Raw genomic sequence first — 20,336 nt, forward strand, 5'->3', positions numbered from 1 at the left:
TCCTGAGTTTTTAACTTGGATGGACCATTACTTCACAACAGTACATCATACCAACGTTGACTGAGTACTCAGACAGCCACACGACATGTTCCGTTTCTTGTGATATTAAATACATTTATCAAAGCACAGAGAGTAAGACGGTACAAAGTACTAATATGTCAGCTACTCAATCAATATCAGGGCTGTGTGCGAGGATCACAATTAGTTTAGCTTAACAGTGTACAAGTACAAATTTGGTGTCGGAATGTGAAAGATCCGCCTTTGAAGAGGGTGTGTGATTGGACAGCAAAAAATCACCCCCTTCGCTTGTAGTGTTTCATCTCACGTTAGATTGATCCATGTTGTCTTTGCTCTTGATCAGCGCTTTCAGAAGATACCATTTTTTTCAAGACGTGTGGCGCGTATTTGTCTAGACTGAAAGGGAAACCAATGGTTGGGCTAATCCCTGATGTGATGATCATTTGTTACTCTGACTTCTGTTGGGATTTCTCTGTCCCTGGAAGCAACCTCAAAGTTTATCTCTTGGTTCCTACATGGTTGGTAATTGGGAGAAACCCAGTTGAATCCTCGGAATAAGATCTTGGTTTGAGCTGCAACCGTCTTGTGGAATGGATGTAAAATTGGGTTCTTGTGTTTAGTCTCAAGTATGCTAGAAAGGAAGGGTAAGCATCTTGTTCCTATAGAAATATACACTGATACTGAAACAACAAGGAAACTTGCTGACCTATGTGCCACGGGGCACTAGTGCTGCAGTCCTTGGATCTTCTGCTAGATGGCTCTGGACACGATGGAATTGGATTGAGTTTTCTGGCAGCTATTTTTAATCTATGTTTTTCCTTTTTAGAAAATTTTTGCCATTGGCTTTGTTGCTCTGCAACTTCTTATCTATGTGTTTAAATCCAATTCTCTAAAAACAATGACTGTAAAACAGAATCAAGTAGTCTTTGGAAGAACAGCACGGGCTGCTCAGAGCCATGTGGCCATAAAAGGTAGAGTGGTGGAGATTGGCTGCTTGACCCCGTCCATTTCCTCATCACATGGAGGCCCGGGAGGGGCTGCTGAGAACTGTTCCGCAATTTGTGTCAATCACCTGGGATTGGGAGCCTTATCACTACACTCAGAGGCCAGGTCCATTGGATTCCTTGGCTTTGAAATGTTTTTATCTGCTCTTTTTTCTTAAGGGAGACAGCAGTTCTCAAGGAGATGTTTTAAAATACGACACTGTTTGCATTTGACTCAATTCTTAAAACAATTTAGAATCTACCATCAGTTTACATTGGATTAAAAAAGAGGTCATTTAGATTATCATCTTTTATGTTAAACTTGGCCCAGTTTATCAATTAGCTTGTGATATACATGTACATTGCTTTGATACAGCATATTTATATTTCAGCCATACCATAGGTATGGTGAAATATATTGTATTCGTAATGTTTCTTTCTTTCTTTCTTTCTTTCTCCTGTCAAATCTTCGGAACACGGTATCTCCGTTGTTCCTGAACCGATTGACTTGAAATTTGACACAAGGGTAGAGTGGGCCAATACCCCCAGACGTTTTTTTCATTTTTTTCATATCTGCCTTTAAAATGATTTTATTAAGGTTTTTTGGTCATCTTAAGACCAAAACTGTATATTTGGGCCCCCTGTACCCTGGTATTATAACCGAATGAGCTGAAATTTGTCACAGATGTGCCTTGATAATTCCCCCATATAAATTCAATACCACTTTAGGTGTACAGTATAACGAAATGCTTATTTTTGCGATTTTTTGGTCATTTTTTGACCAAAAAAGGACACTTTTGGCTCCTGTACCTTGGTTTTAGAACCGGATGACCTGACATTTAGTATAGGAGTGCCCTAGACATATGCGCACATGGATTCATTAACAGTTGAGGCATACAGTACAACAAAATGCTTAATTTTGCGATTATTTGGCCATTTTATGACCAAAAAGTACACTTTTGGCTCTTGTGCTCTGGTTTTAAAACCAAATGACCTAAATTTTGGTAAAATGTTGCACTAGATATTTATTCAAATGACACATGTATAATTTTTGTCATAGACTACGTCAAAATGATAGATTTGGGGATTTTTTTGTCATTTTCCAATAGCCACAGGGGTCAATGACCTTAAGGTCGTTGACCCCAGCTGCAGATTGCACCTTCTGGCATATATGTCTATTTAATCTAATTGGATAGGTAACCAATCACTTAGCCTGAATCTATATCCTAAAGAGGGGGGGGGGTGACAGCCAATCAGCGAGTCCGGTGTTATCTGGAAGAGTCCATTCTTACACGGAGGGGTTCATTTTTTTTTAAAATTCATCCTCGGACTGGTGAAGTCTTTCAGTGGGTGTATTTTTGGACAGGTCTATTTTGCAGTTTTACAGAAGGTGTGCTGGAAGAGTCTATTCTCGCACGGAGGGGGGATTTTTTTAAATTCATATTTTGGACTTTGGTGACTTCTAGTTTGTCAAAGTCTTTCAGCAGGGTTATTTTTGGACTGGTCTAATTTGCAATTTTAAATGGGTGTGCTGGAAGAGTCCATTCTTGCATGGAGGGGGGATTTTTTAAAAATCCATTGGCTTTTTTTAAAATCCATTTTTGGGACTTCAGTGATTATGTCAAAGTCCTATTTTAGCGGATGTATTTTTGGACTGCTCTACTTTACATGGAAGAGTCCATTTCTTGCACACGGAAGGGGGATTTTTTCAAATTCAGTTTGGACGGGTGATGATTCAAAATTCAATTTTTAGTGGAAGTGTTTTTAGACTGGTCTATTATACCTTTTCATGCACTGGGACCTTTTTTGCTAAATTCAATTTTGGATTTGGTTTCTTATTCAAAAGGCCAAGGTTTCAGTGGGAGTATTTCTGGACTGGTCTATTGTGCAAATCCACATAGGCTGCACTGGAGTCCATTCTTGAACGGGGGAATTTTGTAAGATTCATTTTTGGGTTAAACCGTCATTAGTAAAAATGATTTTTCAAATGGGTGATTTTGAAATAGTCTATTGTTGTATGGGGAGGGAGATGGCTGAAATATGCTGTATTTGCTCTCAAGCAAATGTCGGCCTTTCTAGTAGGGATTACATTCTCCACACAATGACTAACTAAAGGTTTTTCTCTGGTGAAGCAGACTTACATGTACCTACTGTAAGTTGTGAAATACATGAATGATTAGCATTATGTTTTTTTTCAAGCAACATTTCTGTCCAAGCTCTGCTTTTGAACCAAACAATTCTAAAAGTAGCTTTACGAGAAATTACTCCAACAGTCGCAAAGTTTAGAGTTCTCAATACCAGATGTTGGTTGGGTGCATCTAAACTATGCTTTTCCCTTGGACAAGTTTGTCGGTTTTCATGTTATAAGTGATTGATAGGCTATCATCCTGATGGAATACAGGTGCCAACATGGCATTACTCGTAGACAGAACTGAGTCAAAGTCTGCTGCCTACAGGGCAAACATTATCTAGGACCTGCCTGAAGCTCACAACCGCATAGCAACTTCTGAAGGATCAGAAATTGGCTACAAGCCCCAAAGGTTTTATATTTACTAGATGACTCCATTCTTATTGGTTTGCCAAAACATATAGAACGAGCTACAAAATTTACCAATACCTGTACCAAAACTTCATTTCCTGTCTGACTTTGTTTGTATGTTCCTGGTATGCTGTTGAACAAAATATAATTATGTAAACATGATATTATTTAACCCTCAAACCACCGTATGGGGTCAAAACTGACCCCAGGCGTATATCAATGTGTGCCATTATGTCATTTCTGGTCGAAAACAAATTTCCTTCCAGGAGTTTGTTTGTATATATGTCCTATAACTTATCTTAAGTTTTTACCGAGATTGGCTTATTGTTGATTAAGTTATCTTAGAAAGTTTATGCATGGTCCAGTGGGGTCAAAACTGACCCCAGCATTTTTTTAAACAAACTTTTGCGACCCACACCTAAACTACTTATCGTAGGATCACCAAATTTTCAGAGAATGATGTACATGTAAGCCAAAATTATTGTATTAACTTTTATGCCATTTTCATGGTATATGACGACATTATGACGTCATCTAGGTAATAACGGCCGCCATCTTGGATTTTGACTAATGACGTCATCAAATTAGCATAAATTATGAATATTGAGTCATGAAATTTACGTTTAATTTCATAAGATGTGATAAACAACTGTTATTTGCCAAGAAAACCTTAAAACTTAAATGTTTAATACAAAATTAGAAAATTTCGTAATAAATATGTATGTCAAAATTCCGTTGCCATGGCAACATGAAAAATTATGAACATACTTTGTTCACTGAAAATGTTTGCTATCAACATTTTTTAAAAAGTTACCAAGTTTGGTGGCCCTAGCATAAGCCATTCAGGCGCTATACGGCATTGAAGTCGGTACAGGCATCAAAAACCTCATTCCCGGTCTGTATAGCGTTGGTACAAAATGTGGTCCTCATCATCTTTTGCATAAATTATGATGATAAGCTAGACATATTCTCACCTAATCATGTCAAATTATCCCACGTAGATTAATGAAACTATACATATATACAAATCACAAAAAGAGTCACACAAAAAACTGTATTTGTACAAAACGTTTTGGGGTCAGTTTTGACCCCATACGGTAATCTACGTCACAAAAAAGCTTCGGTGGTTTGAGGGTTAAATATATTTCCTTAGTAACAATGTGCATAATTGAGATTTTAGTTCTATCAATGCCCAGATATGCCTGTATACCCTTGCTAAAAGTGGATTGAAGACGAAAGCTATATGGATGGAAATTCCTGCCAAGTATAATGAGATTTTGGATGAAATCAACATACCGACCTGGCTGGTTATAAATCAGGAGCTCCATATTGTGACATCTCCAGACATTTACAGTACCCAGACACAGGCTACATACAGACTCATCATCTGTCATAATGTAGGGCTGACATACTCGGGAACACCCCTATATGTTCTGATGCCCCTTCTGATGCCCCTATATTCCAACACTCCTACATTCCAACACCTCTATGTTAGGGTTATAGTTAGGTTTAGGGGGTGTTGAAACATTCTCTTTTGGAGCATAGGGGTGTTGGAACATACATAATTGTACGCGACTGTATACTATTGGGGTGGCAGAATATACAGTGTTGTGGTGTCACTGCAAATTTCAATGGACTCATCAGCGTTCTAAGGCCTCACAATCATGTGTTTAAGGTGGAGTTTGGAAGAGAATAGTACCAACCTAGATGACTAAGAACTTTATGTACTACTATATATACAATGTAGTTATACTGGTGTGATATGTAGTGTTGGAAGATTGGGGAAGTGCACATATAGATTCAGGAATTAGGTCCAAGAAAGCTGAAACATTGGAGTTAGATGCTTGTCTGAAACGTAGACAATATCCCAATGCACTGTGACAGCTTATCTCTTTCCAGCTGCATCGCAAGAAACTTCCACTGTAGCAGTGCTACTTGACTGCGAGACCTCACAAGGGCTTAATGTCATCTTGTAAAACAAATTGAACCTAGTCCTCTTAAAATACCAGATTCTGTGTAAAGATGAAGAAGATAATTTTAAAAAGTCTTCACTTTACTTTGCATATTGCCAAGCTGGCTGTCAGAAGAATTTGTGGTTTGATTTTGCATGTACTATATAGTCATCAAACATGCAACCTGCTAAATAGATATGACTTTGATATATAAAAAGAATAAGAAAATAGTAATAGATAGTACAGCAGAATGTATGGACTTCAATTTCTGCCTTCTGCATTTCTGAAAGATTCAAAACACACCAAATGTTGACATAGATGATTGATAGATGGTGTGTCGTGGTAGTGACGAGCACTACATTTATCAACGCCCCAGTTCACCACAAGGAAAATTAGAAAGTCTTTTCAGGACTCCCGTGTTCTCCCGGATGGAATTGGGTCAGATCAATAGGATAAGGAAGGATTAATGAGGAGATGGTAACATACACTGGTCTCATGTACCACTTCTGTTGTTGGATATAATTGTGCATCCGTCTGTGCTCCGTACATGTCATTAACACCATTGTCATCTACTGTAGCTTGGGCTTGATGCTGATTGCACGTATGAAAATGATACTCATATTACAAAGAATGATCTACCATCTGTAAAAGGTTTTAAAAAAGGAAGTCCTAGGGGATATATAGTCTGGCTGCGATAAGAATCGTGATAATGTAATTTTGTAATGTTCCCACATTGTAGTCTCATGAAGTGCTAATATGGTGCAATAGTGCATGTGGCATTTCTTGAACTAGAAATGCCACATTTTTAATGAAAATGTAGGTTGTTTCTCAAGGGGAAAAAATCACTTGCAACGTTCATTTTAAAACTGCTCAAATGCTTCAAGATACATGTATTGTAACATATTAACGTAGCATAACATTACATGAAATTGATTAAATGAAAACAACGGAATAAAATAGTATTGTGTTGCTCAATGCATATACTCATGACAAGCAACTTTTGGATAAGTTTATAAACATTTAAAATTTCAGATATGTTCTGTCTTTTGTCATGATCAGTGACTGAACAGAATTTAGATTCCAACTATAGTATTGAATATCTTATTACCTACACCTTTATTGTCTTATCTTTGTACTACATGTACATGTAGATACTAGAATGTTTTGGCCATGTGTGATGGTCACTTCAAGTTTTGGTCACTCTTGAAAATAATGGACCGTAATTCCTAGCTTGAGGGGACAGTGCAGAGCCTTTAAGTTGAATTTCTTGTGTTGAATAAACTCCAATGTTGTCTTCCCACAGAGTCGACCATGCTGACGTTCGCCGACGGGCAGTACCTGACGGTGTCGCTCCTGGGACCGGTTCAGACGGAAGCGGAGGACATCACGCTGCGGTTCAGAACGGCTTCGTCGTACGGACTGCTCCTGGCCGTCACCTACGAGGGGGGTCCGCAGGAGAACGTGCTGATGATGGAGATAGAGGCAGGAAGGCTGAAGCTCACCTTCAATCCTGGTGAGTTCAACAACCTCAATTTCAGTGTGTTTTGTATAGAATATGGGGTGGGTACCGGTACAGAAAAAGCAGAGACCTGGTCCAGGTCCAGATCTAGAGGATCAGGTCCAGACCTGAACCTGGACCTGATCATCTGTAAAATTTTGTGACTGGACTATAAAACAATGGTCCATTTAGCTACAAAGGATTCTGTTTGGTGGTGTATCTGATGCCCATCTTCATGTAAACAACACTAGCTGCCTCTGTTTTAGATCATGTTGACTGTAGAAACTTGGTAAAAATGACTATTAACTCTCCTCTACTTTGCTCTTGTTAATTTTCTTGGACCTGTGAGCCCCCAAACACTAAATACCTGCCAGTATGATATGTGCATTTTGGAATCGGTCCAACAACCTTTTTTTTCAGGTCTGTTTTTTCTTGACTGGTCCAACAACAAAAAATGGTTTTGTACTGCCCTAGTCACCACCCAGTGCACTTTGTAGGACTTTAAACTAACGTAGAACAGCTTTTCTTGATATTAGCAATTGAATTTGTCCATTTAGTGGTTTTCGTTCCATCCAATCATAAATCTTAATGCCTAATTTTACAATAATTATATCATGCCACTGTTTGGGATTGCAATTCTGCAGAAGGATAGCTATACTTTGAGTACATTAAAGAACCAGCCAAACGTCTCAATATGACCAGGGATGTGCCCAACTATTGGTGTATCAGAAACCTACAGTAACAATCGTATGGCTTCAACTGGTGCAATTACCGTCATATTGAGGTCACCTGTACCAGTGCCAAATGGCCACCACTCTTTGCTGATCAGTTTCATCAGTTGTCTGCTCTTTGCAATTCAACTCATGTCTACAAGGAGAGCGCCCAGCCCCAAGGCAATATATCGTGATAAATGAATTTTCAATCAATAGTGCTGCAAAGTGATCGCAAAATCGATGGCAAAAGGACTAAATATGATTGATTCACGACTTAACCATCATGATAAATCGTTATACACCATTCAACAATTGTTCAATAATCGATTTGTACCTGTGGGATAAGCAACAGAAAAATTACTAATAAAAATTTGCAAAAATATAATACAATGATATGTAAATTCTGAAGTATTTGTCACTTGCATACTATTGGCAATGGTCGTAGTCTTGAGGACATAACTTTAAGACATGGTCCACTGTTCACTGTGCTGGTCAAAAGAGCAAGTATGTTTCCCCAGTATGATAAATCTGTAAATAAGTATGTGTACTGTACATAGCATCTGTCTTCTCTGTCAGTGGAAGATTAGTTCTTCAATGAGCTAAACCAATCACTTTAACTCATGATGATTTCTATCTTTACCTTCCAGGCCCTGGTCCAGACTTCTTGTACGGTGGGGAAGGTCTGGACGACAACAACTGGCACACAGTGCAACTCAGGCGCCGTGGTCGGCAGCTTAATCTTCGGGTGGACGATTTAGATGTACCCGGTAATGCAAGTTTCCTTGTCTTCTGTCTGTGGAACTTACTCTTCCTCCCCCCTCCAGGCTATAGGTGGTGGACTATTCCTCTTGCTCCGGCGGACCCTCCGTAGAGTCTCCGTAGTACGCTCTCTCACTGAAGAAAGATTTCCTCCTGGGTGACGGACCACTTCCCGGCCTACCGAGAAAACCTCTCAGTCTGCTTTCCTATTTCTCTCTCGATATGTAAAGAAGAATTTAGTTTAACTTCGTATTTAAGTCTTTACGTTACCTCTTATTGTCTAAAGTTCTGGACCCGCCTTGCCAAAGGGCAAGTTTTACGTACGGTTATTACCTACGATTGTAAAGAAAAGAAAAATGTTGTAAAAATGGAGAATCATCACGATGGATCCCTGTATTGGTAGTGTCCTGATTAACGGTGTGCATTTTCTCTTTTTTAATGCTTACAGCTATATATCCTTTCCCATTGGGGTCAGGTTTGTTCGTAAACAGTTTCATGTGCTTCACTCCTATGTGTTGTAGAATACATACCTTTATATATCGATATACCCCATAAGTTCATCATACTGTGCTTGCATGTGCTGTGTTACCCTTGTGCTGTGATGTGTCGTAAAATAACCGATTGCGCCTTATAGCTTCTTGCATGGTATCTACTTACTAACCATTGTAGCCTTAGCGCATCTTCCGAAGGACATCCTAGCTAGTGGCACAAACACCATTGAGTAAGATACAGCACATTCCAGTTAATTGCATTCTTTATTTCTTACTTTCATTTCAACATTTCAAAAGAATGGAGAAGAATATCTGATGGCAGAAATAGATTGTACAAAAATGCAGAAATTTTAAGAGTTGTTTGTTTCCTACATTTTACAAAAACAAAGAAACTGTCACTGGTCACTGTAAAGCTTGTAGATGTCATGAGATTGCAATTTAAGATATGAGGACCTTTTCTGCAAACATACATGTGTAAAAAAAAAGGACAACTGCAATGGGTGTGGAAAGCAACCACTGTCATGTCATTGACCTAATCTGGAAAGTACTTATCAACGATGAAAAGTGAGTATCATTTTGAAATCTTTACCTGACAGTGTACTTCTTCTTTGCTCATATTAACTATAATTTTGTTCATATGATTTCTAACTATTGTTTTCCTTTAGTGAAAATAATAAACCGTGATTTCAACTATGTACCGCCAGATGATTGGAGATATCAACCAAGCTTTGTGTAAAGTCTTTGCGACAGCAGTATTAAAAGTTTTAAATTTTCTGTGCAACACAAAGTGATATCAAAGACCATTTTGCTCATATTTCGTTGAAATTTTGTTTACTTCTGTGAGTTCCAGACATCTATAAAATCTGATTCTGTAAGATAATCAACATCTACTTGATTGACAGCGATAGAGCCGGACTGAAAGATATACACACACGTGTGGTACCAAAACTTAGAAGTCTGACATGAAGAAGCAATGAACCAAGTTAGGATTTGAACTAGGACAAACATTGTCCGGTGAATAAATGTTAAATACAATTTAAAGAATTTGTATTATTTTTTGTGCAATTAACTGGAATATATTGTATCTTCGACTGTCATACAAATCAGCTATTTGCTGCATTTGCAGTTGACAAAGTACAGACGAATACTGCCAATGTCCGTCCCAAAATTTTGTATCTGATAGTGAATGGACAGAACCCATCCTGCTGCCCTTATTACACCACAGCAGACCAATAGAAGGCATGCATAGCCTCCTCATATAGAACCCCTAGAGTATGAAACCCCGGTGATGTAATGTTCAAGTGAAAAATCTACCCCAGGAGTGGCTCGGGTACGTAGTTCCACTATATAGATAGCACGTGTTACAAACAATGTACCCCACAAGAAATACAATGTCAGCAATGACAAACGAAAACCCAAAAAAAAACATGTGAAAACGCTGCCCCGGCGGTCATGGCGTCGACGATCAGAGCCGTTCTGGAAGAAGTCGTTCAGAGAGCGTGTCCCTACCTGCAAGCTGTAGGGATGCTGTAGATGACAGGTTGTTGGGAATGGTGCAAGATTTCTCCAGTTTCAGGTTTTCTCCCTCCACCAAGGGTATGCTTTCCTCAGCCTTCCTTGGCTGGGGGTACCCTTGGTGGTGACAATGCCTTTTGTAATGCCTCCAGGTTTCTTTGGTGAAAGCTTCCAAATGTTACAATACCCGGAACCTGGTGAGCTATGCCCCTGGACATCTTAGCATACTGTTCATCATTCGAACTTGATAAGCATGGAAACCATGTTATTATATTATTATACACATACATCTGTGCTCGTGTTTGCCATAAAAAAAAGAACCTGCCCATGAGAGCTTCTGTTAGCATGCTGCATTGAATGTGCAAGTGTTGTGTGTTGTGTTGTGTGTGTGATACCCAGTGTGTTTTCTAGGTGGTGGAATGTCATGTGTATGTGGTGTTGCTAACATTAGTGTGGTGTTGTGTTGTGTTGTGTTGTAGTGGTGTTGTAATACATATCATTGCTCGTGTTGTCCTGGTGATGTGTTGTGCTGTGTGGTGTCGTCTTGCGTTGTAGCAGCGTAACGTGTTGTGGTGTAGTGTTGGTGTCGTGACGTGCTGTGTCGTCTGGTGTTGTGTTGTAAGTGGTGTAACTTGTCTTGCCTTATGACCTGTAAATTAGTGGGTGTAGACCATAGTCGTGACCATTTGTCCATATTCTGTCCACAGTTCACTTGGTGTACACGTATTGTTCATTGTCTGGTGTATAATGCAATGGAAATCTTTGTACGTACTAGGAATATTGCTTCCCATATCTATAACTGTTTACATCTTTCGTGTTGTGTCAGATATTTGGCGTTGTGACTAACACTTTACACGATTTGCAATTGCAAAAATTATTGCTGTGAACAATCCAATAGCAGGCACAATTCCTCGGCCGATGAAGGGGGCAGCAATATTTGTGTTGCATGTACAAAGATCTAATGACTTCCCTGCTAGATTGGAAACTTGGGTTGTGGTCAGTTCATTTGGGGAGGGAGGTCCAGAGAGATCAAGGGTGAACTGTCCACGAACCCTTAAGTCAAGTGACAAAATTATAAATTTTATCTAAAAAAAAGGAATATTAACACATCCATTAAATTTGGAATGTCAAATGCTGTCAATGTTTCTATAGCACACAGATCTAAAGGATGATCATGAATTATGACAAAGAATCTAGCAGGGACGATGGCTGGGTGATGACGATCCCAATTTCTGCCGTGCTAACTTTGTGTCTAACCGTCCCCGTCTTTAGGTACCGTCTCCAAGTCGAGCGCTGTCCTGGACTTCAACTCCATAGCCATCGGCAGTCTCCAGAAGGCCAAACCTGATGGCACCTCTCCGCCCAGCTTTGAGGGTCAGATGCAGAACTTTGTTTTCAATGGCAACCCCTTCATCGAGATGGCCATGTCGGGAGGGGTGGACACGATTCAGACAAACGCCCAGTTTGGCAAAGGCACCAAAGTGATCGGGAACCCCATCACCTTCCGAGATCAGGCCAGCTATGTCAAGCTTCAGACTCTGGAGGCCTACTCCAGCATGAACCTGGTCTTCAAGTTCAAGACGACGCAACCCGATGGGCTCATTATGTACAATGGTGGGGACGGAAATGACTTCTTAGCCCTGGAATTGGTGAAGGGGTACTTACAGTACGCATTCAATCTGGGCGATGGGGCAACCATGATGAAGGGGAAGTCGGACATGCTGAATGACAACGAGTGGCACGAAGTCAAGATCACTCGTGACGAGAACTTGAACCACCGGCTGACTATCGATGACTTTGCGGTGCAGAAGACGACCAAGGGTTCCAAGAACTTGGACCTGAAAGGAGAGATGTACGTGGGAGGGTACCCAGAGCAGAAGTACAAGGAGCTGCCGCTGATGGTGGAGGCGCGGGCCAAACAGCTGGGCTATCAGGGCTGCCTGGCGTCCATCAACCTCGATGGGAAGTATCCAGACCTACTGAAGGACAACAATCGGTTGAGAGGATCCATAGTAGCTGGATGCGAAGGTGAGGACTATTTACAATCACAGTGCATACATGTACGTGTTACAGGGGTGCCTTAGCATTAATTTTGCATTATTTTGTGGAATTCGTACAAATTTTTATTAAAAACGCACAAAACGCTATGCAGAAATGTATGAATCTTTTGGAAAATGCAGTATTAATATGCAAAAGGACCAGAATTTCATTAATTCAAATTTGTGCCAATACTTAAACATTAAATACTGTTCAAGATACATTGTAAGCCAAAGATGTAAACAGAAGGAAGTCATAGTTTTTTGGTTGTAGGCTCACTGGTCTTAATTAGTACGAGCCATTGCAGTTCCACATCTTGTGAGCCACACTTGCCTTTTATAACTTACATCTGCCTACATGGCCTTCGGTTTCCTGGAATTGTAAAAGAAACTAGAAATCTCTTGTTATCTGTTGTACAGATGTATGTATAGTAAACTTTATGTCTTAGATAACCGAATTCCTAGCTAGTACATGAAGGAACAGGTATTTTCTTCGAGACCAAAATTGAACATACAGCCAGTAACCATTTTCACCATCAACTTTGAGTAATAAGCAACATCAAACATATGCCACAAATCCCAAGCTGAAGATAAAGTTCTCAAGATAGTACACACAGCTGCCAGTAAAGCTGTAATACTAGCCTTATTTTCCATTTCATTCGGATTTCAAACAAGGCAATTGTCTATCAGATCCAACAGATATATCTGAATTCCAGACTTCTCCCTAGGGTGCCCTTTTGAGTCCACGCTGGCAAAGGTAGACATATATTTTAGTGCACGTCTTTTTGATAGGCAATTTGGCTGGTAAGTCTATTTATAGTGGCCCAGAATTGCCTTAGATTTGAAATATGTCAAAACTGACCTGCTCCTTGTGACAGTCTACCATCTTTTTCCTTTGATGCGGTCAGGCCTTCCCAACATTCTATATACAAGCAGCTGTAGGTTTATATCTATTTTTCATTGTGGATTTTATGAAAATTGTCATTAGAAACAAGATTTTTCTCATCCTATAGATGGCATTATGTATATAGGTAAAAATATGTATACCAACCACATACGAGTAGTCTTTTCTCTATTCAAAATATGGCCTTTATGATAAAACAGAATTATCATAATGCAACACTTTGTTATTTGCATCCTCTTTGCAAGTCAGGTAATAAAAAGATTGGCTACATGTCATTTTAAATGAGGCCTTGATGTAAAACACTGGAAGAAACAGCTAAAATGGTGACTGAGTTTGAACAGACATGGCTCTGAAGCTCCTCCTATCAAGAAAGTTTTGCACTGCAGCATTTCTGTCACAAATGTCGACTACAGACCACACCTTTCAGTCTCCTACTCATTACCTGCATGTATGCAGGTATGGTTTTGATGCTGGTGGGAACTTTTCGGTAGCCGGGGATGTAGGGCGCTGTATCTCGTGAACGGATGGTGCGAGCACGACGATTTTTGGTACGTGGGTTGGGGATGGTAGCCTGACACTCAGGTGTGATTTTGGGCCTCCTGGCGCTTGACCTTGACATTGCAGGTGGCATTTTTTGTGTTTTTGGGGCACTTTTGGCGCTGTGTGTCTGGAACGATACGCGCGATTGCGACGATTTTTGGTGCATGGGTGGGGGGTTGTTGCCTGTTGCCTAGGATTGACTTTGGGCCTTGTCGCGTTTGAACTTGACCCGGCAGGTCGAATTTTGTGTCCGGGAGGGGTGTTTCCGGAGTTATATCTTCTGAACGGCTGGTGCTGGCGCGATGATATTTGGCACATGTGTCGGCGGTGGCTGAATAATGCTCAATTTTGATTTTGGCGCCCTTGGTGCTTGAACTTGACATTTTAGGTTACCTTTTGTGCGGGCACGGGGCGTGCGCTGTATCTCCGGAACGCAAGGTGCCATTGTGTTGCCATTTGGTACGTGAGTTGTTTGTGGTGTCCTGGTGGTCAGGTTTGATTTTGGGCCTCCTAGTGCTTGAACTTGATACTGTATAGGTTGACCCTGTTTTAGTGTGGTTGGGGCATCCTCCCAATATCTGCTTGGTTTTAAAAACAGATTATGGTTGGGTGTAGAACCATCATCTGGCCTGGGCCACCTTCAATGTATCAGGTTACTTAGTGGCACTGACAGTTTGCCAGATGACGGGAGTGTACAAGAATATATATCTGTTGGTCAGGTATAATTGAAGTTTGCTTATTACTCTTTGTGGTGTTTCTAGAGCTGTATAGTACTGAGTTTTAAGTTCCGGTACAAGTTCCTTTACCCTGTTGGCAATCATGGTTGAACTTGAACTTAAACAGAAGAAGATGCAATTTTCTAATGTGGAGGAGAACTGTATAGAGTGTGGGCATAAGAGAAAGGTATGTGTATGATTTGTCCTGTGTTTCTTTTTGTTTCTTTGGTAATGCCATTTCCATACTGTATACATGTAATTTGTTGTTTTGGGCTAGTCATATTCGCTTGGTTTTTGGGCCTGCTTAATCTATGGTACAGGCAGGGTTAAGTGGTGGAGGCTTAGCTTTGTTCTGTTTTAAATTCAGTATCGTTTGTTGCATTTTGTCGCGGCAAATATATGATGAAATTCCCCTTCTAAGCAACTGCTCATTGGTTTGCGGGGATGTTTGCTGGGTGTTTGCTTTGACTACAACAGCTTCTGAACTTTTCAAAGCTTCCATTGCCAGCAGCTTGCCATCTATAAATGGGATTGACAAGGACATTTTTCATAGTAAATTATGCTGTTAAATTTGGCTTAGATACTACAGGAGATTTAGGTTTGGGTTGGATGGATTGAATGAAAATATCATACCACCCTGGGGACTAACTGTTGCTGCTGCATGGGGGCTACCACTATTCATGTTGTCTAATGTCTATGGAACTACAGATAAAAGTATCATTGGTCAAATTATGCGAGTAACATTCCGATGTCAAGTGAATAACACCCCAGAAATAAATCTTTAATGAATATCATTGGAAGAACACAAACCAAGGAGACTTAGCAGCTGCATTAGGTCAGTACATTGAAATAGGAAGATATTAGTATATCATGTGACAGAGTAACTACATGTGCATGGGCCATCTGAGACAAAAAAAGGTAGCGTCTCAACAACTTCAAAGTACTGTGGAGTCTGTGGTTGGTTACATACTTAAGAAATCCAAAATAAGTAATGTTCATCCCTGTCCAAACTTACAAATTCAGAAAATGGAATTTCAGAGTCAGACTTTTGCATGGTGCACAACCAACACAGTAAAAAGCTCATTTTTCCAACCACGTACCACAGACAAAAAGGCAAAAATACACAATAGGTCTACAGAAACCCAATACATTTCATGCAGGTCTGAGGTCTACGAACTCTTGTTGATATAGAAAACGTGTAAGAAAAAGGCTGTCAAAAAACACCTGCCAGATGTTTTGATTTTAATTAGTTGGTGGGAAACTCACGTTGGCCGCATATTATGACTTCTAAAGTTTCCATCAAGCAATTGTAAAACATTTTAGTAAAGGGTAAAGGGTCAAGATAGAAGCAACACGAACTCTGGTAACCTTTGACTTCTCTAGACATGTACAAATGTAAATGCATCCAAACTGCACTAGCTCTAGACTGTCCAGGACTCTCCAAACATGGCTATAGGCCTTTTTTTACAAAATAAAAAAGCCCCAACCCTTACCTGTTCCTTTCAGCTCAAAAATGAATGCCAATATTTCCCAAGAAAAAGGCTTCTTACACTGATTTGAACAAGCCAGGTTAAACTGCACAGAATTCCACCCTAAATGCATGCCTCTAATTGTGACTGTTCGCCTCCACATGAAGAAGATCATATTTTCTTCTAAGCACTTTTCAATTATCTTTTTCTGAAGATTAAGTCTGGATTATCATAATACCTGTTTGTTTTTTCTTAAGCTTAACACAGGCAATAATTGTCCTTTCCTGCTATGATCTTGGCACTGGAAAAGGAGGGATCATCACTGGTGGAGCAAAAGCTCCCCCTATCTATTGAAGTCAGAACTGCAGGTGGTGCTGGCATCCCAGCTTGAGTCAATGGATTCTGGAAAGTGAAAATACTCACCAGATTATCATAGCTCTGATGTGGGCTGAGAGCATAGAGGCAATTAATTGCAAAAATGAAATAGATAACTGGATAATATCATGATAATGGTTCCATATTTCAACGTGCCAAAAGGTAGATATGGACATGATTTTGGCCCTCTCCAACACAGTTGTTTATCCATGTCTTTCACTTGTTTTGTGTTTTGAATTTGGCCTATGATATCTTGAAACTTTAAAAAAAAATCAAAATTATGTTCAAACAGAGTCGTAAGTGTGCATCTGGTGATAATGGGAGTCTTTTGTCCAGTTTACCTCTTAGATATGACACAGAATGATATAGTTTATATGTTGTACCACCTGCATTTCTGACGTGACTAGATAGGGGGAGCTTCTGCTCCATGTTTAATGATCCCAGCTATTATGGATGTAATGAATGGGACACAGATTGCTAGTGTGGAACACACCAAAACAATACAACACATTCAACCTTTGTGTTTATCTCTGACAACTGAGTTTTTTTATAGGTTATTTGGTAAGTTTAGTGCATTATTCTGATTCCCAATATCTGTTTTATAACATCATCAAAAACTTTTCAGGATCTCTAAATCCGATTTTTACTTTTTATCCAAGATCACTTACAAAGCTATAGATAGGTGGTCATTTTCACCTGATTGAAAGACGTGAGATAATTTGTGTTAAGGTTTTTCCCCAAGGGGCACAACATTGAGACCTGCATGCCGTTAGGGATTTGAAGCCTCTTAGTTCTATGTTCACAATCCTTACCATAATGGTTGGTGCACAATGTGGCAGTGGTCACTGGATACTATGTGCATGTAGAATTCTTAAAAGAAATAGATGAAATAAAGTGCAAACTTCGAAATGAGCAAAAGGATTAAGTTTTTCACGTCAATTATTAACAATTATCAAGTAAAAGTGTTTGACCATAACTTAAAAATTCAAATTAAACAAAAAAATCATGCCTGTCTATTTATGCCTGTTCTGAAATATGAGCACCTGATCATTATTTTTAATGGCAACTGTCATATTTGATTATTTTGCCATCTTGCTGTCCTATTCTTCTTTTTTCTGGAACAGTCTTAACATTTAAAGATGACTAATTTCTACATTACGTGCAGTCCATGTAGAAGAGACATCTGACTGTTTTATCAAGAACTGCATGCAACATACATGTAAACATGCATGAGGACTGAGCAGGGTTATAGCATTGAAATCTTAACAACAACTATACAGTAGTGAACAATTACCAGCTTATCCAATTGACAAGCATTTTTAGCAGCAAGTCGAATTTTAGTTGTTTACCACATAAATGTGAGTCTTTTGCATTTATAGGATATATTTGGCATTCCTTCAACGATCTATGTGAAAATCACATGGAGAATCAATAGAAATTGACTGTATGTCTAAATTGTACCAGGTGCCATATTTCAATGTCTGTTTATCTCCAGGTATAATAAATAGGAATGGGTTAAAGCATCCAGTATTGCCAACATTGCTAATAAATTATCATTCAATTGTTTATGTCGCCATTTGAATAAAGTCAAATCATCATTATTAATGACTTACACCATTGGTGGACATTAAAGTGTTTGTACACTATACGAAAATGTACAAATCTTATCAGGAATCCAATGAAAAATGAAAAAAAATTCAATCAGAATTTACATGGAATATAGCAAATTTTCAAACATCATTTATATCTGTTGGTTAAAGCATTTGTTGCCAATTTTATAGAGGTTCTGTCCCTTTGAAAAAACAAACAATAAAATCAATGGCATAGCTAATCTACCTAAAGGTTGTTGGTCTCATTGATGTCAACATATTTAATTTTCTCTAAAGACCCTTGCTCAAAATTTTCCAAAGATTCAAACTGCAATGAGAATTATTCATACATTCCAATGCAATTCCACCATATACATAGTACATATAAGCAATAAATGACAAGTTCAAGACTCTTTAGCCAATGCATTTTTCAATATCTTTAATAAAACGTCTGTAAAAGGAAATGTACAGTTACATTTTGCAACTTCTTGTACATTGTATTATCATCAAAATAATTCTTACAGTATATAAGGTTTAAAATCCACTGTTCACTTGCTGTTACATTGTATTTTGTGTTGATGAAGAATATACATGCAAATTTAATTACAGTGGTACACATTCAATTTGTTAAGGCTTAGGTGTAATACACTTCACATGTTTCGTATCTTTCCATGCATGCATTACAGTTCATAGCAACGTACGAGAAATGAAAAAGTATCACGTTGCAATCATAATCATTCAGTAGTAGGAATCCACAGCCTCACCATCACTGGCCTGTTAAGTTGTAAAAACAAAGTTGCATAGAACACTGTTAGTAAGATTGTGAGAACAGCTAATGATTACTGTACATTTGTACTTACCTGTTGGGCGCTTGACCCAATGGCTTGTATGTTGAGATATTGTTGGTTGACCGGTACTGTCCTTGTTGTTACAGATCTGACCAACTCATGCGCGGGCGATCCCTGTAACGGTGGGAAGTGTAGCCAGCAGTGGAACAGGTATGAGTGTGACTGCGGGATGACAACGTACACCGGACCAACTTGCGAAAACGGTGAGTACAGAAACTTTCAAGCGATAGCTATTTTTACCTTGTTTTCCCCCTAAGAAACAACAGATATTTATAACTTGATCGTCAAAACTTTCATGAGGTACTTGATCTTGAATTGGCATTCAAGTTTAACCTTCCCAAGTGCAAAGGCCAATTTAGAGGTGGTCATTATAAATTGGCCCACGACACTTGGAAGGTTAAACGTGGAAACACCTGCCCTCAAGTGCCAACAGAGCCCCCTGTCTGTTTTGCTCTATAATGCAGGAGGTCACAGACCTGCCCCCTCCATTATTAATCATGGCGACTCTTGGCTCCCTCAGGAATTATGCATGGCTACTTTCTCAATCCACTTTTCCGCCCAAAACAGGTTCACTGATCGTTCCGCACAGATAAAGTAACGCAGGATGCATCTACGCATAACTGCTAATGTTTCACTCGGAAAGGGCAGATCGCAGTTCCGCCCGTAAAGGGGTCGATCATATCTTTGTTTTCACTATTTGCACCTATCTGTGCCATCTCCTGCAACACACTACACAAATCAACACAGACCCATTATCTTATTAAGAAGAAGTACCATTTCCTGTAAGTTTTTATGTCTTCCGTTGGGCCTGACGTTAAAGTAAGATTCCTTCACCCCAAGGTTGTCCTGTTCTGTGTTGGTGCACCTACTAACATATGGAACATGTACATGTCATTTTCTGATCATATTGTGCTGAACTTACCTTTCCCTATGTACGTTTACATTCTACATGTACATTTTACACCATGGACCCAACGATAAAGGTGCAAATTCAGTTGGGCCTTTCTTTGTGTAAACTAGGTGGAGCATGAAAGGTATTGACATCAACCATTAGCTTGACAGGCAGTGCTTCAAGTAAGCCCCTTGTGAGGCCTACATTGACAGTACTGGGACGGTGCGGTAGCGTTACATCAATTAAAACAGTACAGCAACCGTCAATGTTGATTTTTGCACACATGAACTTTCCTCAGAATGTTCAGGTAAGTTGACCTTCACCAATGAATGGAGCGATGTTCTGCGCTGTCTCTCGTGTCATCAGACGGCAGACACTGAAAGACAAGACTGGAGACAGACTCATTATCTTAATGTCGCTGATGGTGCTTGTAATTAAAGCCATGTATAATCTGTGAAATGTCACTGATCTAGGAACATATTTTTGTAGTCTCCGGATT

At 39.4% G+C, this 20,336-nt stretch overlaps 1 protein-coding gene across 35 annotated transcripts in view; it reads left to right on the plus strand.

Moving 5' to 3' along the window:
• The window catches only part of LOC118408405 (neurexin-3-like), a 220,668-nt gene that overhangs the window by 143,288 nt on the left and 57,044 nt on the right, over positions 1-20,336 (plus strand). For 33 of the 35 annotated variants that reach the window (XM_035809174.1, XM_035809181.1, XM_035809183.1 and 30 more), the window contains 6 exons: positions 6,796-7,005; positions 8,351-8,470; positions 8,911-8,937; positions 10,621-10,665; positions 11,741-12,496; positions 19,032-19,148. In XM_035809174.1, the coding sequence (XP_035665067.1) occupies positions 6,796-7,005; positions 8,351-8,470; positions 8,911-8,937; positions 10,621-10,665; positions 11,741-12,496; positions 19,032-19,148 (1,275 nt within the window). The remainder of the gene's footprint in view (positions 1-6,795; positions 7,006-8,350; positions 8,471-8,910; positions 8,938-10,620; positions 10,666-11,740; positions 12,497-19,031; positions 19,149-20,336) is intronic. The other 2 variants (XM_035809191.1, XM_035809202.1) reach the window with 2 other exon arrangements.

This window comes from Branchiostoma floridae, unplaced genomic scaffold, assembly GCF_000003815.2.
Source record: "Branchiostoma floridae strain S238N-H82 unplaced genomic scaffold, Bfl_VNyyK Sc7u5tJ_1583, whole genome shotgun sequence".
NCBI lineage: Eukaryota > Metazoa > Chordata > Leptocardii > Amphioxiformes > Branchiostomatidae > Branchiostoma > Branchiostoma floridae.